This window comes from Symphodus melops (genome assembly GCF_947650265.1).
Source record: "Symphodus melops genome assembly, chromosome: 1".
Taxonomy (NCBI): domain Eukaryota; kingdom Metazoa; phylum Chordata; class Actinopteri; order Labriformes; family Labridae; genus Symphodus; species Symphodus melops.
In genome coordinates this window covers 46,684,517-46,709,328 of record NC_136691.1, presented here as the reverse complement: position 1 = coordinate 46,709,328, position 24,812 = coordinate 46,684,517, and the positions used below count along the sequence as shown (strand labels likewise).

At 39.1% G+C, this 24,812-nt stretch overlaps 3 protein-coding genes across 7 annotated transcripts; 2 read left to right on the top strand and 1 right to left on the bottom strand.

Annotated features, from left to right (window-relative positions):
* The first annotated feature begins 328 nt into the window (after positions 1-328).
* LOC306825657 (selenocysteine insertion sequence-binding protein 2-like) lies at positions 329-7,814 on the top strand. 3 transcript variants are annotated; one of them, XM_079346538.1, is made up of 18 exons: positions 329-571; positions 1,029-1,156; positions 1,776-1,941; positions 2,036-2,111; positions 2,217-2,410; positions 2,588-2,672; positions 2,758-2,852; positions 3,310-3,450; positions 3,543-3,632; positions 3,738-3,839; positions 3,928-4,060; positions 4,232-4,398; positions 4,505-4,631; positions 4,728-4,914; positions 5,071-5,291; positions 5,640-5,794; positions 5,893-6,055; positions 6,201-7,814. In XM_079346538.1, exons 1-18 carry the CDS (start codon positions 563-565, stop codon positions 6,326-6,328), a joined length of 2,367 nt encoding a protein of 788 aa, XP_079202664.1. In that variant the 5' UTR covers positions 329-562; the 3' UTR covers positions 6,329-7,814. The 3 variants fall into 3 exon arrangements, with proteins under 3 accessions (XP_079202664.1, XP_079202665.1, XP_079202663.1); XM_079346539.1 differs by having other exon boundaries at positions 1,026-1,156; positions 1,782-1,941; XM_079346537.1 differs by having other exon boundaries at positions 330-571; positions 1,026-1,156.
* A 396-nt stretch (positions 7,815-8,210) lies between these two features.
* Positions 8,211-14,380, bottom strand: prlrb (prolactin receptor b). Its single transcript, XM_079342325.1, has 9 exons — positions 14,213-14,380; positions 13,200-13,276; positions 12,498-12,630; positions 11,753-11,922; positions 10,382-10,545; positions 9,631-9,772; positions 9,411-9,507; positions 9,253-9,322; positions 8,211-9,140 (listed from the first exon to the last, which is right to left on the bottom strand). The coding sequence occupies exons 2-9, from the start codon at positions 13,258-13,260 to the stop codon at positions 8,328-8,330; spliced, it is 1,650 nt and encodes a 549-aa protein (XP_079198451.1). The 5' UTR covers positions 13,261-13,276; positions 14,213-14,380; the 3' UTR covers positions 8,211-8,327.
* Positions 14,381-14,884: 504 nt separating this feature from the next.
* Positions 14,885-24,444, top strand: malt1 (MALT paracaspase 1). Of its 3 annotated transcripts, none has more exons than XM_079362088.1 (17): positions 14,885-15,235; positions 15,754-15,920; positions 16,302-16,423; positions 17,132-17,279; positions 17,457-17,635; positions 17,874-17,970; positions 18,067-18,114; positions 19,152-19,175; positions 19,285-19,329; positions 20,323-20,526; positions 20,598-20,832; positions 21,150-21,221; positions 21,324-21,451; positions 21,768-21,917; positions 22,341-22,498; positions 22,707-22,832; positions 23,721-24,444. In XM_079362088.1, exons 1-17 carry the CDS (start codon positions 15,087-15,089, stop codon positions 24,207-24,209), a joined length of 2,541 nt encoding a protein of 846 aa, XP_079218214.1. In that variant the 5' UTR covers positions 14,885-15,086; the 3' UTR covers positions 24,210-24,444. The 3 variants fall into 3 exon arrangements, with proteins under 3 accessions (XP_079218214.1, XP_079218215.1, XP_079218216.1); XM_079362090.1 differs by having other exon boundaries at positions 14,887-15,235; positions 20,655-20,832; XM_079362089.1 differs by lacking the exon at positions 18,067-18,114.
* The last annotated feature ends 368 nt before the right edge of the window (positions 24,445-24,812 follow it).

Sequence of the window (24,812 nt, the reverse complement as noted above, 5' to 3'; positions counted from 1 at the left end):
ATTGGTGTTGTCAAACCAAACCACTATGTTCCCCTTTTGTCTCATTGTGTTGAGTCTGTTTTTATTCAGTCCATATTAGTTTTCATTTTGTTGATTTAAAGATATTAAGTTTGTCATGAGGCAAAAAGTAATGCACACGTATGTGCTTATGTTAAAAAAACAGACACTCCAGTAGTACTTTGTGTGAATAACTTGTGATAAATCTTGAGAATAACTAATTAACAAATTACTTCAAACCTTTTCTTTTAAACCAAAAGAATATACACCTGGACTGTTTTTACATTGAAACATTTTATTCGCGATACGCGTTTGTTCCGCTGTGATCCAGGAGGTGTCGCTGTTGGCTCGTCTAACTGCGCACACGTTAAACATCAGCTGTTTCACACAGTTCATCCAGCTAGCTGCTAACTACTGCTATGCTATCAAACAGGTTGCTTAGCCCTGTTAGCCAACGCAGTATTCCCGCTGATAAATGTGACATTGATGTAAAAGGGACTTTGACAACACATTTAATATCGGTTGAACATGCGGAAACTTGACTGTGTGTGAGAAAATCCTGAAAATGGAGAAGGTAGGTACCAAAAGTAACAGAATAGTTGTTTTTAGCCAGCTAGCAAGCTAGCCTGTACCGTCCATGTTTAAAGCAAGTTATTTTTATTATTTTATTTTTTACCAAACTTCAACTGTTGCAAAGTTGTCAAACACCTGATATGGCCACACGAAATAAAAGTAGACGATGTGAGTTATTGTAAAATGTGTTGACAGGTTTCCCGTAAAGTTGCAGTGTTTGATGACATGTTACTTTGAGCTCATTATGCGTGAACTGTAATAACAAATAAATAAAACTATAAGTATTATATGTTTTAATACCGTGATCGCACTTTGGTTACTTAACTGGCAATACATGAATTCGATTGAGCTGCAGCCAGCAACGTGATTGTCAAAGGTCGTGTTTCTGCAGACTGTCGATGATGACTGATAGACGGATGCATTGATGGATGACAGACTATCTTTACTTTCTCCAGCAGCTCAAAGTCTCATCTGCTGACCAAAAGCATCAGAGAGGACAGAGGAAGGACCGTGTAGAGCCTCACACAGCTCCATCAACACCTCTGCTTTTACCAAACCCTCATGTGTCCGAGCAGGCTTTAAATAGGTAGGAGAGAAAACTCACTGATCTCACTCTTTGTTTTCATTATTTTGTTTCATCATTTTTTTCCATGTTCTTAGAGGAGATATCTTTGTTGTTTCCCCATTAGAAACGTACCGATATGTAACTGGATGTGTTTTCAAATATGCTTACATTTTTTCTGCAGATGTACCCTGTTTATTAAAACACTCAATTGTCTCTAATTTTTACTATCGTTGTAAGCAATTGCCAAGGGTTATCATCATTGCAAAAGGCCAGAAAGAGATGGACCCTTCAAATGTAGTTTGAATTTTAAAATACTTTACTGTAGAGCCAATAAAGCTGACTGCTAAGTTGAGGTTGTAGAATATCTAGAAGTATAACAACTCAATGCTGAGTTAGGTGATCATTACATCATCATTTTTGATCCAAAGAAAGATTGAACATTTGACCAAAGCAACAACGTAAACCTCTTCCTTCAAGGGGGCGTATGGACATATACATGGATTTATGTTCTATTACTTTTTCACACTAAGAGCATATAAAGCTTGAGAACACTTTGAGCTTCCAAAACAACCTAGAACACAGGAATGCTCTCACCTGAAGACGCACCTTTTTAAAACCTGTTGTTTTCTGAACCCTGGAGGAACAGGCCAGGCGTGAGCCTTAAGCAGAGTCCACCCAGAGCAAGTGGAGCTCCTGCGGGAAGAGGTGGAGATGTGTTGAGGACTCATGGCTACAGCAGCACCCGCCGTGTTAGAGAGACCAATAATGGTTTCTTGCAGAGAGAGAGGCCTGAACGGGACCCACAGGTTGGCGTTCGCTTCTTTTTGAGCGCCGCAATGTTGTCTTAACCATCTTCAGTCATCATATGAATGTCAGTTCTTCTTTTATCTACCTTCACAGACTTCAAAACCCAACAACTACTCTCCTGCTCATGGTAGAGTAATGGGGAAGAATCAACAGGATGCACATAGAAAGGGTAGATATCACATAAGACTGATATTTGTTTCCCCTCATGACCAAATATCATGTTGTAAAAACGCCTGAATTCACCATATTTTCCTGCTTGTGACGGGACAAAAAGGCGTCAGAGGTGGCAGATCTGGCCCAAACCCTGCAGAGAAGTCAAAACCATCAGAGGCAGCCTCAGTTCCATTTGAGGTGAAGATGACTGATTTCCCAGAACTAGCTGATGTTACACGACACAAAGCCGGCCCTCCTCAAGTTAAAAAAGAATGCTGGGCTCCTTTTTCTCAGAGACTGGCCTCTTCCGGGAAGGTGAGTTTATCAGAAGTGTTATTATGTGTATATAGCAGGTACAGATTGTAAGGACACTCATTTGAGTGATGAAAGACATCATTGGAGAGATTTACATGGAACAGGATTGTTTTAGGTTTGTTCGGCTGGTTTTGTTAGTTTGGTTGAATAAAAAAAAAAAAATCCTCTTCCCAACAGTCTGGAGAGAGAAGTTTCCCTGCACAGTCGGACCCCAAACAAACTGCCTCGAATACTCGGCCTGATTCATCTGCTGCTTCATCAGGTGGGTCTCTAAGCATCCTTTAAAGGACACGAGTCAAGGGTCAGTTCCATGTTGGGTACTGATCATACTTTCTAACTGTGAACAGATCAGCCAGTGGTGACTTCCTGGGCTAATGTCGCCTCTCAGCCTCCAAAGAAACACGTCCCTGAAGAAAAGACAACCAGCAGTCATAACATTCAGGTTAGATGAATTGTTTGGTTTAGATTGTCAGCAAATAAGTTTCATTGTCAAATTTAGCCTTCAGATCCTGGAAGTCTCCAAAAGTACTGAATGTGACTGAATAGCATTTGAAAGGAGTACAAGGTGAGAAGATTGATATTTTATTTACAGAGGACTTAAACAACATAATCTTATGTCGTCTTATAGGCGAAGTCAAATATTTACATCATGAAGTCAATGTTTACTGCCGACCTACCTTACTTTGTAGGAACTCTTCACAGTCATTAAGACCGATGCCTCGAACATCTACTTATTACCTAATCGTTCACAATTAAAAAATAACCCTCACACTAAGAAACACAATATGCGTTTGATTTGCATCAGCTGCTTCGGTAGGTAATAAAAGACATTTTGTGTTTTCTTGTGCCGCCGAGCGTTTGAACATTGTTTTCTGTCGCCCCATTTCATTTCTTGCCAGATGGAGGATACCGAGCAGGGAGATGAATCATCAGGAAAGAAAAGACGAAAGAAAAAGAAGAAAAAGGCTCGAGGTGCAGGAGAAGACGTAGAAGCTGATACCGAAGTCCCAGCAGTTTATCAAGAGCCCCCAAAATTTGAGGTCAATACAATGTCCTTCTTAATATTTATTATTAATTTTTTTTTTCTTTTTAGAAATATTGATGAAGATGTTTTTTGTTGGTCTGCTGACAGGATGAAGAGGAGTTTCCAGGCTTGAGTGTTGCTTTTACTGGAACGAATAGATGGATATCAAGCACCAATGCAGTAAATCTATGCAATGAGGTAAATATCATCAATTGTTTTTCTTCCCTTTTTTTTTTTTTTTTTTAACAAAACTGATTAATACATAATACAAAATACATACAAAATCTATGTACTATTTTCCAGGAAAACCAAAGAGGAAGTGTTCAGCACCAAACGGCTGGACAAACCAAGGAAACATCGACTGCAGCAAACACTCTGCCCACAGAGACGGCTAAAAAAGCTCAGGTTGGACATTATTCATGTTTAATTGTAAACAGATTATATCAGTCCTGGAGAAAATAGTATGGATTCTTTTTTTTCTTTTTTTTTTTAGAAAACTGAAAAGGGGTCTGGGAAGAAGAGCAAAGTTCCTGTTCAGCTGGACATCGGAAACATGTTAGCAGCCCTGGAAAAGAAGCAACAATCTCAGAAAGCCAAGCAGGATGCCAAGCCAGTCATTCTTTCAGGTGGGAAGTGGTCAGCCTGGTGGACTTTCTACAGCAGCTTCCTAATCTCTCTCTCCCTCTTCAATAGAACTACATAAAAACAGAATTTGACTCTTCACTTCTTGTGTCTTATAAAACCTGTTCCTAGTCCAGAATAAATCCCTTTTAAAATGCAGTATCATGTGGTTTTAGTTGGTGGAGGACTACCTGTAGTCCAGAAGCAGCCATTAGTCCAGAAGAAGGTGCCGTGGCAGCAGGATAAAATTGCTCACAATCCCCTGGACTCCACCAGCCCTTTGGTGAAGAAAGGGAAACAGAGAGAAGTGCCCAAAGCCAAGAAACCCACTCCCCTTAAGAAGGTACTTCAACTTACTTACTATGAGAGTCATAAAAGATGCACTATATATATTAAGGATTGTGTTTCTGCTCGATGGCTGCCTCAGTTTACTTCTACCTGATCCTTAGATCATTTTGAAAGAAAGGGAGGAGAGAAAACAAAGACGCCTGCTGGACGAGAGGGGGCTGCTGCCTGAAGATGAGTTAAGTGCGGACAAAGCTGCAGAAGAAGACCAGTGTGACACAAATGCCACAGGTAAGGCACAAAGGGGCCTGAATTAATGGAGCAAATCGGATCCTCTCTATTATTATACCTAATGTTGGATTTGTATTTTGCGATCCTGGACATCAGATGAAGTGGAGAGTTGTACCGAGGAGCCCGATGAGGATCAGTCCGACTTAAATGGCTCAAACCAGATGGAGAGAGACGTTGATCAAGAGCCTGAAAAAGAAGAAGAAAAAACTGCAGAGCAACAAACCACCTCAGCCACCACTCTCCCAACCAATAGACCAAAAATCCACAGCAGAAAGTTCCGAGAGTAAGAGAAAGCGTGTCATTTTAACTGTAGAACAAAGAGTTGTAATTCATAGTCCCTGTATCGTGTGTGCTTCGTTCAGAAATATGGGAGAATTCCATCTTAATTCAGTTTTACTCTAATTTGTGCTGACGTGTGATGTACATTGCTTCACTTCAGCTATTGCAGCCAAATGCTGAGTAAAGACGTGGACAATTGTGTGACGGATCTGCTGAAGGAGCTGGTCCGTTTCCAGGACCGCCTGTACCAGAAGGATCCCATGAAGGCCCGCATGAAGAGACGCATTGTGATGGGGCTCAGAGAGGTCCTGAAGCACCTCAAACTCAGGAAGGTCAAATGTGTTGTCATCTCACCCAACTGTGAACGCATCCAGTCAAAAGGTACCTGGGGTCTGATTGAAGTTTTTTTTTTTTTTTTTACTTTATTTTTTGGGGAACATAAATGTCAGCATGCTGTTGGCTGCTGTGCCAATCAGTACGTTAAAAATATGAATTCACAGAGTGGTTTCAACACGGCTCATCTGTGGTTTTAGTAGTTTGGACGAATAGCCAACATATAAAAGTAGTTTCCAGGTTAATGAAGCTGAATGTGTGCATTGTCAGATGATGACGGGTTTAGTGAAAACTTGCCTCACACTCATTTACTAAAAAGGTAAAGATGTGAAATGGTGATATTGCATAAATGGAAGAGTCTCCTTTTCAAAAAACAATTATTTTGTCTGATTCCAGGAGGCCTGGACGAGGCTCTTTACACGATCATTGACACTTGTCGGGAACAGGGAGTGCCTTTTGTCTTTGCCCTCTCGAGGAAAGCTTTGGGTCGATGCGTCAACAAGGCAGTGCCTGTGAGCCTTGTTGGCATCTTCAACTATGATGGTGCACAGGTCAGGTTATTATTCAGTGGACTCAAATCTCACACCGACACCGTTTCTCTTGAAACGAGCGTTTATGTATTTACGGTACGCGTGTTCTTAACCTGCAGGACTTCTACCATAAGATGATCGAGCTGTCCTCGGAGGCCAGACGAGCATATGAGGTGATGATGTCGAGCCTGGAGCAGACAGAAGAAGAGCTGGAGATCAGCAGTCCAACAGAGGAGTCTGAGCCCAGTGCAGACACCACACAGCCGGAGGAAGCAGAATACAGTAAGTTACTTTCCAGAGGCAACATGGTTTTGATATTTGGTCTTCATTGGATCTAATAACCATAAAGTTCAACCAAGTTAAAGCTGTCATTTTATGGCTTAATCTTTTAAATCCATGCAATTTATTGTCTCTTCCCTTTTTCTAGTAAAAATGTGGAAGAAGATGTTGGAGAAGGACTACAACCACAAGTTGTTGAACTTTGAGGAGCAGATGAGCTCCATGTGCTTGGACAGTGAATTCTCTGAAATCCTCAATGAAGATGAAGAGAGTTGACAGTGGCCAACCTTCTGTGCCTAAAAGGAAAAGGAAAAAAAACAACAACAACACATACGATAATCACCAGCTTAGGAAAAAGGAGAATGGACTTGACCTCAATCTGGAGACTTTTTCAGGAAAATAATCATGTTGATAATGTTTGCAATTAATTATGAAATCCTATATTTTGTTTTTAGGAAGTTTATATTTTTGTGTTTGAGTTCAAGATAATCAACCCAAGGCTGTGTACTTAAAGAGTGTGCTTGTGGGTTATAAACTGGAGAGGGAAAATACTATGTTGTTGGACCAATCCAGTCACTTACAGATCCTAAAAGAGGAATTTTCATTCATGACGTGTGTGAACAGGATGTAGAGAAGTTCATGTAGCAAATGTGAGCAGAATGTCAGTCAGTTATTAAATACTAAGGCACTATCAGTTTTTACACTGTGGGTTTTGATGAGCTGTTATATGAGGCATTTATTTTTCTTCTCTTCATAAGCTTCTGTTTTTGTTTGACTTGGAGTGTGACCTGGAAATGAAGGGAGACATAGGACAGTGGGCATTTCAGTTTCATAGTCGGGGTCTTACACAGGCTCATATGAGGACCAATAAGATACCAGTAATCGTGGAAAAATGATGTTTAAAACCAACGTAAATGTTAACTGTCCTTGATATATTTTGGGGGGCTTTTTATGGCCTTTATTGGGTTGGAGATATAGACTGAGAGGAAATGTGCAGAGTTGGGAATTAAATCCACCAAATAGCATCAAGATCACGAGTTGAACCTGCGACTGTAGTGACAAGGACTGTGACCTCAGTACATAGAGCGCCTCCTCTACCGACTGAGCTACTATGTGGGATTACAGCTACCGCTATTCATTTCTTTGCATTCCTTTGCTCAGTGACTCAACACCATACATCCATTGCCTCCTTAATCAGCTGTGAATTGGTTCATAGGATTACTTAAGTGCAACATTGTGGAAACTTTGAGCGTACTTTTCACAAATACTTTCTCTTATCTGTACTCAGATTTATGCTGAAGAACTTCACTTTGTAGCTTTTGGGGGCGTTTTTGTTTTCCAAAAGTTTAAGGTGTGATTAACAACCAGAGACATATAACTGATGTCTGAACATAATTCCACAAGAAGGAATTTTCTGTGGTTGTTTAACTGTGCGAGACTTTCAAAGTGCTACTCATCTTGATGCATCTCGTGATTGGCTGTAAATGATATTCGATTTTCTGAAGCGCCACGTGTGACTGGCTATCAATTTTTTTTTCTCTTATTTTCCAAAATCAGGTGGTGAATTTTTCTAAACAGTGAGCTATGATAGTCTTTACTTTAAGGTGGTTCAACAAAGTGTGTGGTAGTGAACAATTCAAACTGTGAACACTAGGAATGTACGAACTGAATTACACAAAAGACGTGATGTTCTTGTGAAGATATTTTTTTTTTTTTGATCCAGTTATTTAATGAATCTATTAATATGAACTCATTTAGTATGGAGTACAGATACATTTCCTGGAAAAATGTAAATGCATACCATACAGAGTTTTCATGCACTGATGTGTAATTTTTCTGTTAAAAATATGAAAATGTGCTGATTGTTAAAAGTCTATGAAAGTGTGATTTGCATTGAGGTCAAATTCACAATCTGAAATTTCAGATTGTTTCAAAAAAAATTATCTTTTCTTTTATCATGAAAGAAACTTTTAATAAACATTTTCAAAGATGACAAAAACTTGATGTCAGATGCACTCCAGCACGTTATTCTCTGATATGAATATCGGCTTTAAGGATCAGGACTTTTGTTTGCTGAGACTTCACTTGAAATTAAAAATGTCATCCTGCTCGTGGTGCTTCAAAAAAATAAATCAGAAGATCAACAGTCCGTTGTAAAGGAATGTCCGTTGCTTCTGTCACGACACTCCAACAAAAAACAGGATACTATTTGATATTGTTTCACATGAGATCATTTTTATTTGTACTTGGACACTGCACGTACAAATAGGAAACTTCACATCAAAGGTAATACAGGAATAGTATCTACATAGCCACTGCTGAGGTCTGCACAGTCCCAAGCTTTACTTGGTCCAGTCACGTTTCTTGGCATCTGAAGGTCACGCTCTATGGAATTGTTTTCATCCACTTTATCGTAGGTGTCAACAGAGTAGATTTGATTCTGCAGGATGAACATACTATCACCTTCCACCTCTTTCACTCTGCTGTAACCCTCTGTGTTCTCCTGTCTCTGGACATCCATGTAGCCAGAGCTGCTAACATTTTCTTCTTCCAGGAAGAGGGTATGATCAGAGTTCATCTCTTTCACTCTGCTGTAGTGTAGCATTTTCACATCCTCCTTTTTGTTTTCCTCCTGTTTTTGAATAGCCACATAGCCACTGTTTGTGAGTGATTTGACAGTGTTGTCATGGCTTGACTGACTCTGTTGTGTTGCTTCTGAGATACCAAAGTTCATAATTGTGTCCTGCTGCTTGTGAGTATGCAGCTGTGTTTGCTCTATGTTTGAGAAACTTGTCCCAGAGAGAGACTTGTTGCTTTGTACAAAATGATTTAAATCATTCTTTCTTTTTCCTGCTTTCTCCTGGTCATTTCGGCCGGGTCTTGACTCCTGGCTTTGAATATCAGAGTGAAAGCACAAACCAAAAGAAAACGTCGAGCTATTCTTCCTTCTTGGAGAGATGAAGGGATGTGGCTCAAATCCAAAGTCATTTTCAGTGACAATTAAGTAATCCTCCATCTGATCCTTCCAGGCCACCATAAGAGGAAAGTTCTGGTTCAGAGCATTGATCACATCTTCGGTTGGACCACTCTGAAATGGTCAGTTAAAGCTTATTCAGTATATTATCACTTCACCACTGATATTGTTGCATCCTGATAAACTGTTTTAATGTGTAGGAAACATAATGCAGATTCACTGTTACCTTAAGAAGTTGAAAATCAACTCCAGTTATCTTTGGACCAGGAACAGGGGGCAGAAAACACTGCTTCAAGCTACAGGAACAAGAGGGACTAATGAGTCAAATTATCATCTTGACTTTATACAATATGTAACAGACATTTTTCTGCAGGAGTTACTTACTATTTTCTCTTTATTACCAAGATACTCATTGTTGCTATTAATGTGATTACACACAGGGTGGAAACTAAAATCCCAAAAGGTCTCTGGTCCTGAAGATCTTGTTTAACATAAAAAAAAAGAAAAAGGAGAAGAATAAAGTGTGTATATTATTCATAGGCCTTCTTATAGCTTTCATGCCACCATGGAGCCAAATATTAAACGAAGAGCTTCATATACTTACAGTTTGGGATTTTCACACAGGAAGTGTTGCTCCACTCACTCCAGAAGCCGTGGTCTAACCTACAGCACACCTGAACTGTGTACTCCACCCCGGGACTGACGCTGTACAGGCTGAAATGAGTTTGTGTGCCTGACATGTACTCCTACAGAGGGGAAGAGCAAGTCTTTGTTAAAAAAACAAGGGACTTGCTTCGGAAAAAAAAGGTGAAACTAAAGATGATATTGTGATCAACTTTTCAGCCAACAATTTGTTTTATTATTCCGTACAATGTAAGGAAAAGTCAATCAAAACCTCCCATAGCCTCTAAATCATGTTTCTCCAAATATGATAGACTATCTTATTGTCAGGGAGAACTGGGAACATCTCTAATATTTAGTTTAACTTTATTGCATTTCTACTTAAGAAAACTTCAAATGAAAATGTTGCTGATTATCTGCTGATGAGTGTTTCATCTCCCTGTCACCACTAGCGTCAAGTATTGATCCTATAAAGTCAAAACATTTTAAAGTGATAGCAGTACACAATACTATACATTGGCAGTGAGGCGGCCACTTTGTGTGCAGATCACAGTGTATTAAAGAAGAACTGTTCTGTCCCACACAAGACACATTTATAAAAAAAGAGAGAAAAAAAGCGATTTGTTTTCTGAAACCAAAATGTGAATAAACACAGCTGTGATACTATTTGACCTGATGTTAAATGTACTTTAAATTAGTTAACATTTTGGATGCAAGTTGATTTAAAAACTCACCTTCCACTTGTTGTTTCCCTGTTTGACTCTTAGTTTATATTTAATTGTGACCCAGCCAGACTTGGTATCTGTGTTTTGTGGATGCTCATAACTGACATGAAGATGTGGATTGCCCTCTATGTCCCTCACCAGCACGGTCACATTTTCAGGAGGGTCGGGCTTCACTGTAAGACAAACACATAGAAAGCTAATCCCACCAACTTGCTCAGAGTTTTCATAGGTAAAATACTGTCTAGTACAACATGCTAAAGAGAGAAACTCTGCACACTCAACTCCAAATGCAAAAAGATTTATATGACAACGTTTCGGCCGACAAAGCCTTTGTCAAGTCATCTCTTTGCATTTGGAGTTGAGTGTGCGACATTTTCTCTCTTCCTCCTATTTTGTACTCCATCAGCAGCACCTCTGAAAAAATACGGTGTGCGTTCTCTTCTCATCTCAATTTCCTCACATTGACACTGATTATATCATTATGTTTATGGCTTCAATGGGTTAAATGCTCAACAGATTTCTAAACAGGCCTAACATTGCTAAATAGCATAAATGTACAAATCTGGTCCTAGCTGGTTTTTCAGGTTTCTGGTATTGGAATCAATAATGGTAATAGCTGAGAAGAGTATCACCAAAGTAATTTTTTCCCATTTAACAAGAAGGTGTGGGGCTACATCTAATATTAGAGCAATGCATGAATTTGTTGAGATCCATTCTGTAGTTCAGATATTTTGATTTTTAAAAAAATGTGAAAACAGACTGCATACTGAAAACATGAATTAACAACCTGCACGAGCAAATAAATACGAAATTTGATCACAGTCTGAACACAAGTTTCAAAATGAGCACCAAATAGCTCCTCGTCTTCTGTTCAGGGTTTTAATTTGTGGCCTTCTGTCATTGTCCTTTCAGAGTCCTCCGGAAAGATGAATGCCCAATCATACTGTGCTAAAAGAATGCACAGTTCTAGTGGTCATCAATATTTCAAAGTGTTACAGAGGGTTCTTTTTATCGTAGTGACACAAAAACACTTCAGTAAAAAGCTTTTTATTACTTTGTGAAGGGATTTGTCCCTGACTCAAACTTGAACTTTGAGTTATTGTTTATCTGTGATTTTTTTTCGGGTTATTTTGAAAACCCAGAGAAAAAATATTTTGCAGCAGAGTAGAGAATATTTGTGATGGATTAAAGTTTGCTTTATCAATTTTTAAACAGACTTTGTTATTGTGCATTTTTGCTTTCTTCCTTTGACACAGTCTTCCCTTACAAACATAGCACATTTTGTTGACGTTAATCAATGTAGAGGGAACATCAAGGTGCTAATTATACTCAATGTTTCTCTACTTTGGTTTGATTGATTGTTTCATGTAATCTGCTTACCAATTTCCATCACATCTATTTTAAGGGGGTCTGAAGTGGCATTTCCGAGGTCATTAAAGGCCACCACGGTCAAGAAGTAGTCCACCCAGATGGAGGTGTGGTTCTTGTCGAAGAAACAGGAGTTCTTGCCAGCCGACTGATAGTCTGGACACTCTTGTGTTCCCTCCATTCTGTACAAAGGCAAAACAAGACCTTAAGTGACCAAGACATGAGTTGATGATGCTCTGCAGTTAGCAGGTAACATTAGCAGGTTTTTTTTATGTAACCATTTTGATCTGTGGGAAATTCTGGCAAAATAGTGCCGGTCTACTGCTGCCATCTGTGAAACATCTTAAACTGTCTTTTATTTTGATTGTTGTCTTTCTGCCAGGGTGAGTCAATTTCACACAGCTGAAGCATTCAGAGTCTGCAGGTTTCGCTGAACTGCAAAAAAAAGTTTGTGCTCAGTTGACTGAACACAATTGTGTGAACAAGGGAGCTGGTATTTCCAGTCACCTGCCCGCCAACAGCTTTACTTTTACTTGCTTTAAGGGTGGGTAAAAAAAGAATCTCAAAGTTAAGGCCGGTCTGGTGGTCTATAGGGTGTAAGAAACATACAGTGCACTGTGAATAAAACCCTGGCTTTACTTTCTTTGCTCCCAAAACGTGTCTGCATCTGTATTGTGACCTGTTGCTGTAGTAGGGCATCATGCCAAAAAAAAAAAATAAATAAATAAATAATATAAATTCTGAACTGTGCACTGACCTTTCTCTCTCATAATAGAGGCGTTGTGTTGTGAGCAAACCTCCGTCTGGGCCTGGCTCCCACCAGCATGTAAATGTCTCTTTCTCAGGGGACCTGCAGCCCAGCAGGGTTGGTTTGCCTGGTGGAGACATGCCTGGCGACAACAATGTTACAAAAAAACCTTTCCATTTTGGCACAAAAAGAATTGCAAATCCCAATACTTCAACACCTTATCAAATCTCATCTCCATTGGACTGGAGAAACGTAAGTCCAATGTCTCTTTTAAACACAAAAAGGGGATCAGAAAAAGTGCACTTTTGCACTTTTTTCAGGAAGTAGTCTTTTTTTTTCTCATTTGGTGAGCAGTATTGTTGTTGTTGTCAAGTATAGCAACACATTTTTTTTTCGATAAACCAGAAGCTAACATCAGCATGTAATGTTATACAACTTCGTAGAGCTACAAACCAGTTAGCTTAGCTAGGCAAATGGAATTACGTATAAAGTCTAAGCCTGGCTGTATCCAACAAACACAATTGGTCCACCAACTTATTAGGGCTTCAGGATTCATTTGATCCAAAAGATTTTTGTAGATTTAAAAACTATTTTAAATGTTGTGATAATAAAACCCTAACTATATGTCAAAATATCACTAATGTTATAGTCCCACTGACACATTTTGACATCATATTATAAGCCAGAGATAAAGTCATTCAAGCCACTCACTGTTGGACTCTAAAGCTGCAGACAGCAGCAGGAGCAGCGCCAGCCTAAGATCTCTCCTCATCCCAAAGACCTGTGTCCTGAAAAGGAAGTGACATCACCAGCATGCGGTTAATGAGGTGGCAAAACCTGTGACTTGGCTGTGCACCTTGTTTTCACCAAAAACACAGGAACCATGAGGGGAAAACAACAAGAACAACCAACAAATATTTGTATGTTGTAGACAAGACTTGCAGGACATGTGCGGGCATCCCATCCAAAGGAAGCACATTTATATAACTACATATATGTTATCATTCTACTTTACAACATTTATATTATTATATAAGTGTATTATAACATAAGTTAAGATTTCACTGACATAAAGAAACTGTCTTTTCATCTGCAAAATCAGCCAAAAAAGTTTGCTTCCAAGTAAACCTAAACAGAACAGAATTATTTCAACTGTGAAAAGATTCTTCTGGTGGTGTAGTTTCAAATCTAATCAACGTTTGTGTAAATCTGTTTACAACAAACAGTCCAGTGTAGTCTCAACTCTAGACTTCTATTGTAAAACACAATCAGCATTATACTCTAACAAAGCAGTGTATGGGTTAACATTAGTATATAATGTAATGTACTTTAGATGAGAGCACCTTGTCATAGGCATCATGACACCATCACAGTGACATTTTCTATTTTCTTTCATTCTTGGACTAAGTTATTCATTTGTAAGTAATTATTCAACTTTAAATGATACATATATCACCGAAAGATGACCTAATATCCTTTATATGGAGCCAAGGTGATGAAAATACTGACTACAGAGGAATATGCACACCTGAGATGGTGTCAATCAGGATACATCCTTATACAAGACCTTTGCTCACCTGTCCATAAAACACGAGTAATCCTGTGTTAAAACTTCAGCCTATTAATCTGTATATGCCTAGCACAATAATAAGAACTTGTATGCAAACGGCTTCAAGGACAGCACGAAATGTCACACAGATAATAATCATACATCAATAACTCACCAGTGTGGGTTGTCCAACTTCTATTTGTTATTTAACTAGGTCTACATTTAAAAAGAAAAGATGGCACACCAACATGGAAAAAGAAGCCCTCATGACATGACAGCAGACGACCTCCTCTCACCTGTGGCAGGTGAGACACTGCAGGTAGAGAGGAGAGACATGCTCGCAGTTTGGAGGGGAGGGGTTTGTTTCCAGAGAGCGTGGACACTGCAAGATAATTCACTACTGCATGAGTTCGTCTTCATAACACCGGCGAAATCAAAATCAGCAATAAAAACGCTGTATGAGTGATAAAGTCATTATTTTAAAGCCAGAATGGGAATTGAAATATGCCTAGGCTACCATTCAGGATGTGAGAGCAAATGAATGATGGGATCTATAAACTGGGTAGCACGACCACCCAGCTTGCCTTATGGTCGGGTTACCGTAAAGTTTATTTTCTATTCAGGGAGCAGGCTAAAAGAAGCCAAGGCTTCAATTGAAAATTAAAAACCGATCATTAAAGAAAAGTTTTTAGTTACGATGACCCTAGACTATAAATATGGATATGACGCATTTAGCAAAAAAGGGACACATTTTCAGATAACCTACAAAAAAATAATAAACTGAAATTTCAGTGACCTATCTTGATGCATACTCAATCTTCGGAGCATGCACTCTGCTGCAGCTGCGTGGGGGGAAACCACGGCGGAATAAGTGAGTAGGTGTGTCTGTGAATCACTTTTGCACTTCTTTCAGGAAGTAGTCTTTTTTTTTTTTTTTTTTTTTTTTTTTTTTTTCATTTGGTGAGCAGTATTGTTGTTGCCAATTGTAGTAACGACGACTCCCGTCAGACAGTAAATAGGTCAATGGTAAACTTAGCTTGCTCGCTGCCATGTCTGAAACTCTGGACAGATCTACGAAGATCAACCTGCTGAAGGAGCCGGTTGTCAAGAGGCTTTGTGGTGTTTTGGACAAGTCCAGCAATAAAGGATGGCGAAAACTTGGAGAGATAGTCAGCAGTGACAGACGCTTCAAAGTCAGGTAGGTTGAGATACATTCAGACTGTGAGAGGTATAAGGGCTGGATTTTTAAAAGTTATTCAAGGTGCGACAAAATTGAAATGCACAATTATGACAAAGAATAATAAAGCTGTAGGGTTCTTGTCATAGTAATGATAAGCATTATTATAGTTATACAGTTCAGTGAAAGCATCATAACATGTAAGGCCTTTTCTGTTATTTATTGATGTGTTCATTACAGGTTTATTAAAGATTATATTTGCTAATATCTTACTGTCCAATGTTTTACATAATAATTCTTGCATTGGATGTATCACCGAGATGCTTGTGCTATATATAATCAAATAATCTTTGCACATCTCTATTTTTTTTAATTTTTAACCAGTGTTGTATATTTCTGTAAAAATGATTGAGACATAAGTTCCTGATACAATAAAATCTGATAATTTCTCTAAGTCCTTGGATACGATTCTTACTTGGCCCATAAAATTTGTTCTAATATCTGAAATATGATTTCTGTCTCTCCTGCTCGTCCCACAGCTCAGATGACATGGAGATGTGCTCTCTAAAGGTGCTGGAGCTTGAGGGCAGCCCAAGCCGCATGCTGCTAAGGCTGATGGGACAGCGAGGCTGCACAACAGGTCACTTAGTTGACCACCTCCAAACTCTGGGGAACCCGGAGGCCCTGCAGTGCCTGAAACCATCTGGTAAAGTGAAGAAAAACACAAACCTGTTCCAATAATGTCAAGGATCAAACTCTGTCTTTTTTTCTTTGTGTTCTGTTTCTAGCCAGAAGGGAATTTCTGACTCACTTCAACACGTCAAGGTGTTATCAGTGACATTTGTAATCCATGCCACTTGTCAGTGCAAGCATGGTTAAATCAGTTTGGAGGAAAAATATGACGATGTGTTTTCCAGATTTACATCATTGATAGTTTAAGTAGAAAGCATCTGCCCTCAAATGAAACCCCATTTTAACCCACCTGCTTTTTTCTGATATCAAAATTAAACAAATGATACAGTGGTACCCATCTTTAATCAGTCTACAGTTTAAACATTAGGTGACGTCTCCTACATGTACTGTACAGCCCTGCAGATCCTCATCCAGCCCCAGTCTGTCGCTCTCGTATCTGGACACAACCTGCGTCTCAGCTGTAACGCTGTGGGAAAATCTCCAGTCCAGTACCAGTGGTTCAAGAGTAAGGAAGAGGTGAGCCATCAAAATGTCTATCTTAAAATCTTCCTTTTTCTACTTTCATTCTGAACGTACATGTCAGTATCATTTTATTGTGAGTCCATAATGTTGACGTAAATATCCAGGCTTCAGCCAACATTTTGTTCTCTTCAGACATTCAGTTTGTCTGCTGAAATGATTTAAAATCCATATGAAAATACAAGATAACCCACATGACCTCTTTGAACTTTCCAGGAGGCTTATTTAGATATTCTTGTCGTGTGAAATCTATATCAAATGTTTGGCCACAGAAACAAAGCAAGCTCAAGCTCACTGTTCCCCTTTTCAGCTTTGATCTGAAACCGATTTCTTTTCTACGTGAAGTCCAGAATTTCAAAAGCAAATGTTACATGGGTTAAAGAATATACAACTCCATTTTATTGACATAAAAAAGGAGTTGACTTTAATGTATTTTAAAGGATATACTAAATTTAAAACTTTTGATTTAAAAAAAAAAAAAAGGGAGCTTTTAATACACAGTCAACCAAGAGCTCGTGTCCCCTCCACTTAACCTTACTCTAACCCAGGAGGATGTCTTATACAGTCAGTGAGTTTAACTGGGAAACAAATAGTTTGACTAAATTACTTCTAAAACAGATCAGATTTCAGCTGTTTCTCTTCTTGGCTGTGAATAATGTTGAACCTTGCTTACAGTATAATTGTTTCTGGTTATTCCATTCTCAGGTGCCAAACAACTTTTCTCCCGACATGGTGATAAGTCCAGTCCATCTGAAGGACACTGGCTTTTACATCTGCAGGGTCAACTGTGGAGAAGCTTTTGAATTCAGCCAGTGGGCTCAAGTGGATGTCCTGGATGTCTCTACGTCTTGCGGTAAGAAATCATATAGGTGATCTCATTTGACATTGAGTTCTGGTTTGCTTATGTAGTGCATCTTCTCCTTGTGGGACTTGATTCTCAGCTGTGAGTAGTTTGCCGTATGAAGCAGTAAACTTCCGACTTCATCTAGCAGTTTACACCATCGATGTATCCTCTCCTCCACAACACCAGGGCAGAGTTATCAGTCCTTAGGCGGCCGGCTGAAGCTGGTGATCCAGCCTCAAACCCAGCGGCTGTATGTTGGGGAAAACCTGCAGCTGGAGTGTGGAGCTGTCGGAAGGCCAATCCCTCGATACCAGTGGCACAGAAATGGAGTCCCGATCCCCAACGCCACTAAGAGGAAACTCATGGTGAAGAGAGTTTCTTTTAAAGAGAGTTTATAATCTGACTTTCATCAAAGTTTTACCTTGAATATGTGTTTTAAAGCTGGTTTCCCTGTGGTAATAGTTTTCAGATATTAAAAGGCATGAACTTTCCGTTATGGTAAAGAATAATTAGAGGGTCACTTTTTCCCTTCTATGAAGACTTTAGATGATTCTTCTTCTGTTGAGAAGGTGTAATAGGAACAAAAATACCCCTGCGTTTCAGATTCCTCATGTGATGCAGGACCAGCATGGCAGGTATCGCTGCGAGATCAGCAGCAGCACTGAGCGGATGTGGACCAATGAAGTTGACATTGTGATAGGTATGCTGCACTTTTTGACACTGCATTTACAGTCAAGTAAAATCAGCCTCACTGTCGTTACATCTGAATCTTTATTTGTTTGTTCTGGACTAAAAGCACCCAGGATAGCTGTCCACATTTCTGGGGCAATGGAGTGCTCTGAAGGTAGAGTTGAAAGGACGGGTGCATGCTGATTAAAAAAACAAAATGAATAAATAAAATGCCTAACCGTTAGCTGCATGAGACATTAATCTAACACTTTTTTAATCGCTCTATAAATTGTTCCTAAACTGCATGTGGGTCATGGTCTCTATTTCCCTTAGATAACCAGCACTAACCCCCCACAAGGTTTAGAGGGACGCATTAACATAATATCTGTCAATAAAATGGACATTAAAGGTGGTCGTATTCTTTGTTTGTCTTATTATCAACAAATTCTGACAATTAAAATCCTAATAATCTAATAATGCAGTTTAATCACTTCCTCTGTTTTCCAAGAAAGCCTTTGGACATGTTTTGAATTTACGCCATCCTGTTGACACTATCATCCACACTGTGATTTATACTAAACAGCGTATCAAATAAGTCTTTCATGTGCATGGTTAAATAGTTTCCAATAGATGCACAAATGACTCCTGTTAGAGTAACGTTTGTGAAGAAGTAATAGTCCCTACTGTTTTAGAATCACTGAGCTTTTTGTCTTTCACATTTGAAGCCATATTGTTGCCTTTAACGTTTTTATTGGATTTGTTGAAGATAAAATGAGTGATAATAACTACAATCTCCATAAACTCTTTTTTTTTTTACTTGTCATTAAAATGGATTTAAATTTACACTGATGCCTTTTTACAGCCTTCAAAGGGAATCAACAACCACGGGTAGAGATCACCAGTTTCCGTATTTTGGGATTTTCCACAGCAGACATTCAAAGAATGTAAAGATGTGTCTGTGATTTGTGTTCGTTAAATAAAACTACTATCACAGGAACATGACTAAATCAGCAATGAAATAAAAGGTACCACATGAACATTTCCTCCCAGGATCTTTAATTTAATTAGAGTTGTTCCATTCAGTTGACTGAAAATGAGACATTTCTTTCATTACTGGAAAACAAAGCTTTTCTGTTGATTGATCATCGTTTCTACTGACATTAAAATGCTTTTCCCGCATGATGGTAAAATATCTGTTATTTTGATTCCTAGATGATGTTTACGCCATCGGAGGAGGTAAGTGTAATCAATGACAATGACTCTAGATGTACCACTTCTATCTTTCGTAGACGGTGTTCGTGTCGTGATCCTTTTGTTGTGGTTTCACTGCGACTTTGCTTTTCAGGTTCCAGTGATTTTTTACTTAACAGTCTACCAGAGCAACTTTATGGTGAGTGTGTTTTTTTTTGTTTTTTTTTACATTTCTTCATGCGAGTGGTGTTGGATCATTCAGATGATGTTATTGTGGTCGGCACACTATTTGTTTTATTGTTGATGTTGCTGTATGAATCTGGTGCACAGTTCCTCTATATGTCGACTCTGTTACCATTAGGTATGATTAAAATGTCTGTCATGATCAATCAGAAAATATAGGTGTGTAAAAAAAAAAGCCAGCAGCTAGACAAGTTGAAAAAGTGACACTTCAAAGCTAAATGCAGTCTCGAAGATACATATATGTTTTTAAAAGGTTGGTGTCAGAAGCAGGGCTTGTTTATTATGTGATTATGTTTGGTTTATGATTCACCAGGCCATTTCCTTCCTGCTTTTAATGAAACCTCCTGTGTATCAGTCTAATGTTTACGTTTATTGTTCTTACATTAATTTTCTCCACACATCTTTGAATATCTTTCAAAGATTTTTTTTCTTACATGCCACATGTAAGTTTGAAAAAAGTCTGACATGGATAAAAAGCAAGATAAGATAAAAGACAACAACAACAACAACAACAGAGGGCACAATGTTTTTGCGTGTTGTGAAATAAAAAATTGAATGTTTAAATGTGAAATTGAATATATACAGTACTCCTGACAGCAGAGGTAAAAAGACCTGTCCATGAGACTCAGCCTCAGTCCTAACGTGCTACACTACGTTTCTGCTGATAATCACGTATGGCAGATTTCTTGTGTTTTGACATATCCAACAGCTAAATCACAGAAATAAAAGGACAGTGCCACATAAACACATAATAACTACTTGTATTTCTCTTATTCTCAGATATGTGTTCAATCTCTGGAGTTAATTGGACTGTAACCAGATATTGTTAATTCTTCCTGTTTTAATTCAGTTTTCAGCAGTCTCAACTCTTATTTCATGGACACGTCTTAAATTGTATGAGTTGCTTTCCCTTCTAGTCGTTTAACAGTGTGGTTTATTTCCCCCACAGCGACTGACAAAGTGGCCCTGCTGATTGGGAATCTATCTTACCAGAACCACCCACAGCTCAAAGCTCCCATGGTGGACGTGTACGACCTCACCAATCTCCTTCAACAGCTAAACTTCCAGGTGGTTTCGCTGCTGGACCTCACCGAATCAGAGATGAGAAACGCTGTTGAAGAGTTCCTGCTGCTGCTTCACAAAGGAGTTTATGGTGTGTTGGATTTACACAAACCTGAGCGTTAGTATATGAAGAAGTCGAATTGTTTTTTTAATCTGTTGAAGAATTGGCAGTTTTGCTGACGAAGAGAAGAATTGAAACACACATATTTTCCCCTGCAGGTCTGCTCTACTACGCTGGTCATGGATATGAGAATTACGGCAACAGTTTCATGGTTCCTGTCGACGCTCCAAACCCGTATCAGTCAGCCAACTGTTTGTGTGTGCAGAGCATCCTAAAACTGATGCAGGAGAAGGAGACTGGGCTTAATGTTTTCCTGCTGGACATGTGCAGGAAGAGGTGGGTAAACTAAGACCTAACTTATACTCACCCTATATATATATATTATAATGGGTTAAAATAGTTTAGTATGTGTCTGTATATACGGTAATCTGTAGAAAGTCTGAAGTTCATATACATGTTGACTTATATAGGAAAAAAGCAACAATGGTTCTTTAAAACACCAAAACACACTAAATCTCAGTGTTCACATATTCAAAAAAAGCAGTATTTTTGTTAAAGTGTAAAAAACAGCAGAGATAATGCAGTAATATGGCTTGACCAGTGATTATTGTGTTTATTAATGTTTCAGATGGTATTTTTTGAATATTTTCCAGAAACATTCATGATGACAGAACTCCAAATATTGTCCTGAGGGTTACAGCTAACATTGTCTTTGGATATGCTACGTAAGTGTCAGTTATTACAAATCCATCATTACTAAATGTACAAAGTTTCTTTTCTAGTTTTCAGTGAATGTAGACTGTTGTGTTCTTGGTTTGGCTCCTCAGGTGCCAAGATGCTGAGGCCTTTGAGCTGAGCTCCAGTGGCTTCACTAACGGAGTGTTTGTCAAGTTCTTGAAGAAGCGACTGCTGGACGACGAGAAGATCACCGTGATGCTGGACAGAGTGGCTGAGGGTGAGAGAGGAGCAGAGAAACAGTGACGAATAAGATAAATCAACAAATGTTATAATGTAGATGATTAAGGAAGATGATTAACTGTTGTCTTTTTTCATCAGTAATAGAAACTGAGATACAGATATTGGAATTAGATAGGAGAAGCTGTCAAGAAACATTTTAAATGCTATAATTCATTTAGCAAACTTTTTTTTTTTTTATCCAAAGCAACAAACATCAGAAAGTAAGTACAACGCACTGAATGCTGATGTGTTGTTTTTTTTCTATTTTCTGTTTTCTGTTTTCTGTGTGTGTGTGTGTGTGTGTGTGTGTGCAGACATGGGTCAGTTTAATGCCACTAAGGGAAAGCAGGCTCTGGAAATCCGCAGCAGTCTGTCAGAGAGGAGAGCGCTCACCGATCCTATTCTGCCTGGCGACAGCGTGGATCTTGCCCACACTCTCAGCCGTCAGTGGGCAAAGGCTCACGGTTAGTTTGAAATCATCACCGCACCAGGGTAGTTATTCTAACTGAGAGTGTTTAGACTTAGACTCAGTCTAAGTCTATATACTCTCAGTTAGAATACATGTGTGATGATGGAGCACAAAGCAGCAAATCGATTAATATCCTGTCTGTTTTTTTAATTTTTTTTATTGTGATGATCTTTTTCTGTTAAAGTCAAAGCAACTTTATTTTTATCTCACATTTACCATTCACGACACTAAGACCATTTACAGAGAAACAAAACAAAATGAAAGATGTAGAAATGATAAACTATCCGACTAACCGGTGGGTTGTTCCCTCTAACTTCGGTTCACTGGCTCTCTTGTTTATGATCCCTCTTAGTTGCAGTTTGTGGGATCACTCTCGTGTGTATAACATGAATTGTTTGTATTTTGAATGTAATTGCAGAGCTTCCTGAGAGTATGTGTCTGAACTTTGACTGCGGGGCTCAGATCAAGTTGGGCTTTGCTGCAGAGTTCTCCAACGTCCTTGTCATTTACACTCACATCGTGAAGAAGCCCGAGGACATGTCCTTCTGCCAAGCCCACGTCACTGACTTCTCACTGGTCAGCATTGTTGTCATGGAATCTTTTTTTAATGACGTTAAAATGACACAGTCACAAGTTCAGAAACATTTTATATGAAAACGAATTCCATCTGAATTTTGTTTATTAATGAAACATAAAATGACCCAAGAATTAAATCAAGAGTGGTTGTTTGCAGATATTTTCACAAACAATGCTCTGCAATGTGTTTTTTTTGTCTTTCCTGTAGGAGCTCGATGTGGATCCCAAAGAGATGAATAGAGAGACTCCAGAGGAGACTGGGATCTACTTTCTGTCCCGCAGCCTACCACAGCACTGCCTTTACACCAGAGTCAGCTCACTGCAGAAGCTCAGGGTGAATATACTCAGCATATCTTTCTCCAAAAGAATATTAGCTTTATGTGAAAACTTTACCTCTTTCAAACAAAGCAGCAGGTAACCACCATTTTTTTTTTGTTATTTTCTAAAAAACTTGTTAAAGGCTCACAAAAGGGTTTTTGTAGTTTTTCCATCCTATGTAGAAAGAACTTCCTTTAAGACAAATCAAAACACTCTGACTATAGAGCTGAATAAAAGGTGGGCATAACATCAACAGTGACAAGGCTGTTATATCCGCGTTAAGTGTGTAATTTATACCACTTTTACTGTCTTAGTTTGTGGCACCGATTAGCCCCGAGATAAAGCTTTGACCTGCAGGTGGGGCTATGTGTAAAGTAAGGGGATCCATGCAGTGGGTTCAAGTAATCATCTGAGCTCTATCATAAATGTCTGAGGTATTTCAGTTTGGGGGTTGAAGCAACAGAGACCGCTACACAACACTATAATGAAAATATTTGTCTTTATATCAATGTTATGTGTAGTTCCACAGAATCCCAATATAAACTAAAGAATGGAGAAGAACATGCTGATGAAAAGAAAACATAATGCAGCCGTTTAATTACGTGCAGAAAGTTTGTAGCTTAACTCTATGCACCGTGCAGCAGTCACAGTATATAAACGTGGCTCCTCCCTACCATGTGCTCAAAGCGAATTATCTGGATAATATCCTGCTGTGTTCTCACATCAGCTCACTCAGACTTGTAGTGTAGTACTTGGAGTCTGGCAAGTCGGAGCGAAAATGTTTGGTTGTTTAAGTTCACATACAGTTAAACCTGGAAATATCCAGAGTTTTTCAGGAGTTTTCTGCAAGTGTGAAAGCCTTATATGTTCATTAATACGACATCTCACCCTTCACATGCCACAGGAGGAGCTTGTGTTCACTGTTTGCCTTCAGGGCACCTTCCCCGCTATGGATGACGATCCCGTCCACTGGACCAAAAGCATTAACATTGGCAAGCCGCTGATTGCACGGCTCGACCTGCACCGGCCCGTGAGGAGAAACAGCTGCCTGCAGACCTGCCTAATGCCTCACAGCCCCTGTCACAGCCCCTGTCACAGCCCCTGTCACAGCCCCAGACCAGAAAACCACCTATACCTAAACCTTCAACACGGCACACACCAGGCCCAGGACTACAGCCGACTGTCCCCCCAGCAGCACTACCCTGGTGCAGTCGGAGGCAGTGGGGATTCCTTCTACGATAACCTCAGTCAGCCTCTCTATGAACCTGCGTATAATTCAGCTGCTGGGCTTTCAAGCTCACCAGGGAGGCTCAGCATCCCCATAGAGGCAAGCGACGACATTAACGAGTTGCAAACTGTATTTATCAACAGCCTTCAGCTTCAGCAGCAGTAAAAACAGCTGCTGGATGTGATGTCATTGTTTCTGAGGAGAAGAGCTTTTAAAGTCTAGTCTTGAATAATGCTGCTCTTTCTGTTTCATGTTGTGGCTTCATAATTTTTTTTTAGACAATTATGTTCTTCAATGTTTATCTTTTTTTTTACCTCAACAAAGCTATACACTGACTGTACTGGAGTTGTATCTTAAAGACTTTAAAAATAAATAAAATAAATGATGTTTTACCAACTGTCACATTTTCATCACAAGAGCTTTTTAGTTCAATCATATTATATAGAAGCTTCAGCTATGAAAAGTTCTCCGACTTTTTAGCGCACAGAATTTACTGGATTGTAAATGTTAAGATCAGACATGTCCCCGTTCTTTGAAACATTCCTACAAATACGTGTGATACTTTTTAAGATGATAAAGGTTAAAGGCTCACAGCGGAGTTGTTGATGAGTAGTTGGCCTTAGTTTTGGTGTCTGTGTCCTTTCATTTTGGAACATTAATGCCAAACATTTCATACTTCATTAATGAAAGTGTTCCAGTCATGCTGAAGAGCATAGTACTGTAGCATAAAATGAATGGAAGAAGGATAACCAGCTAGCAGGACTGCAT

Bases quoted from the DNA above. Each gene is read 5' to 3' on its own strand.
- LOC306825657 (XM_079346537.1), top strand. The intron at 1,942-2,035 runs GTTGGCGTTCGC...CTACCTTCACAG, and splicing joins GGCCTGAACGGGACCCACAG to ACTTCAAAACCCAACAACTA. The intron at 4,632-4,727 runs GTAAGGCACAAA...CCTGGACATCAG, and splicing joins GTGTGACACAAATGCCACAG to ATGAAGTGGAGAGTTGTACC.
- malt1 (XM_079362088.1), top strand. From the start codon at position 15,087: ATGTCTGAAACTCTGGACAGATCTACGAAGATCAACCTGCTGAAGGAG. The intron at 20,833-21,149 runs GTGGGTAAACTA...AATATTTTCCAG, and splicing joins CTGGACATGTGCAGGAAGAG to AAACATTCATGATGACAGAA. The intron at 21,222-21,323 runs GTAAGTGTCAGT...TTGGCTCCTCAG, and splicing joins ATTGTCTTTGGATATGCTAC to GTGCCAAGATGCTGAGGCCT.
- prlrb (XM_079342325.1), bottom strand. From the start codon at position 13,260: ATGAGGAGAGATCTTAGGCTGGCGCTGCTCCTGCTGCTGTCTGCAGCT. The intron at 12,631-13,199 runs GTGAGTGGCTTG...TGTTGTCGCCAG, and splicing joins TGCAGCTTTAGAGTCCAACA to GCATGTCTCCACCAGGCAAA. The intron at 11,923-12,497 runs GTCAGTGCACAG...GCCTTTGTACAG, and splicing joins CTCTATTATGAGAGAGAAAG to AATGGAGGGAACACAAGAGT.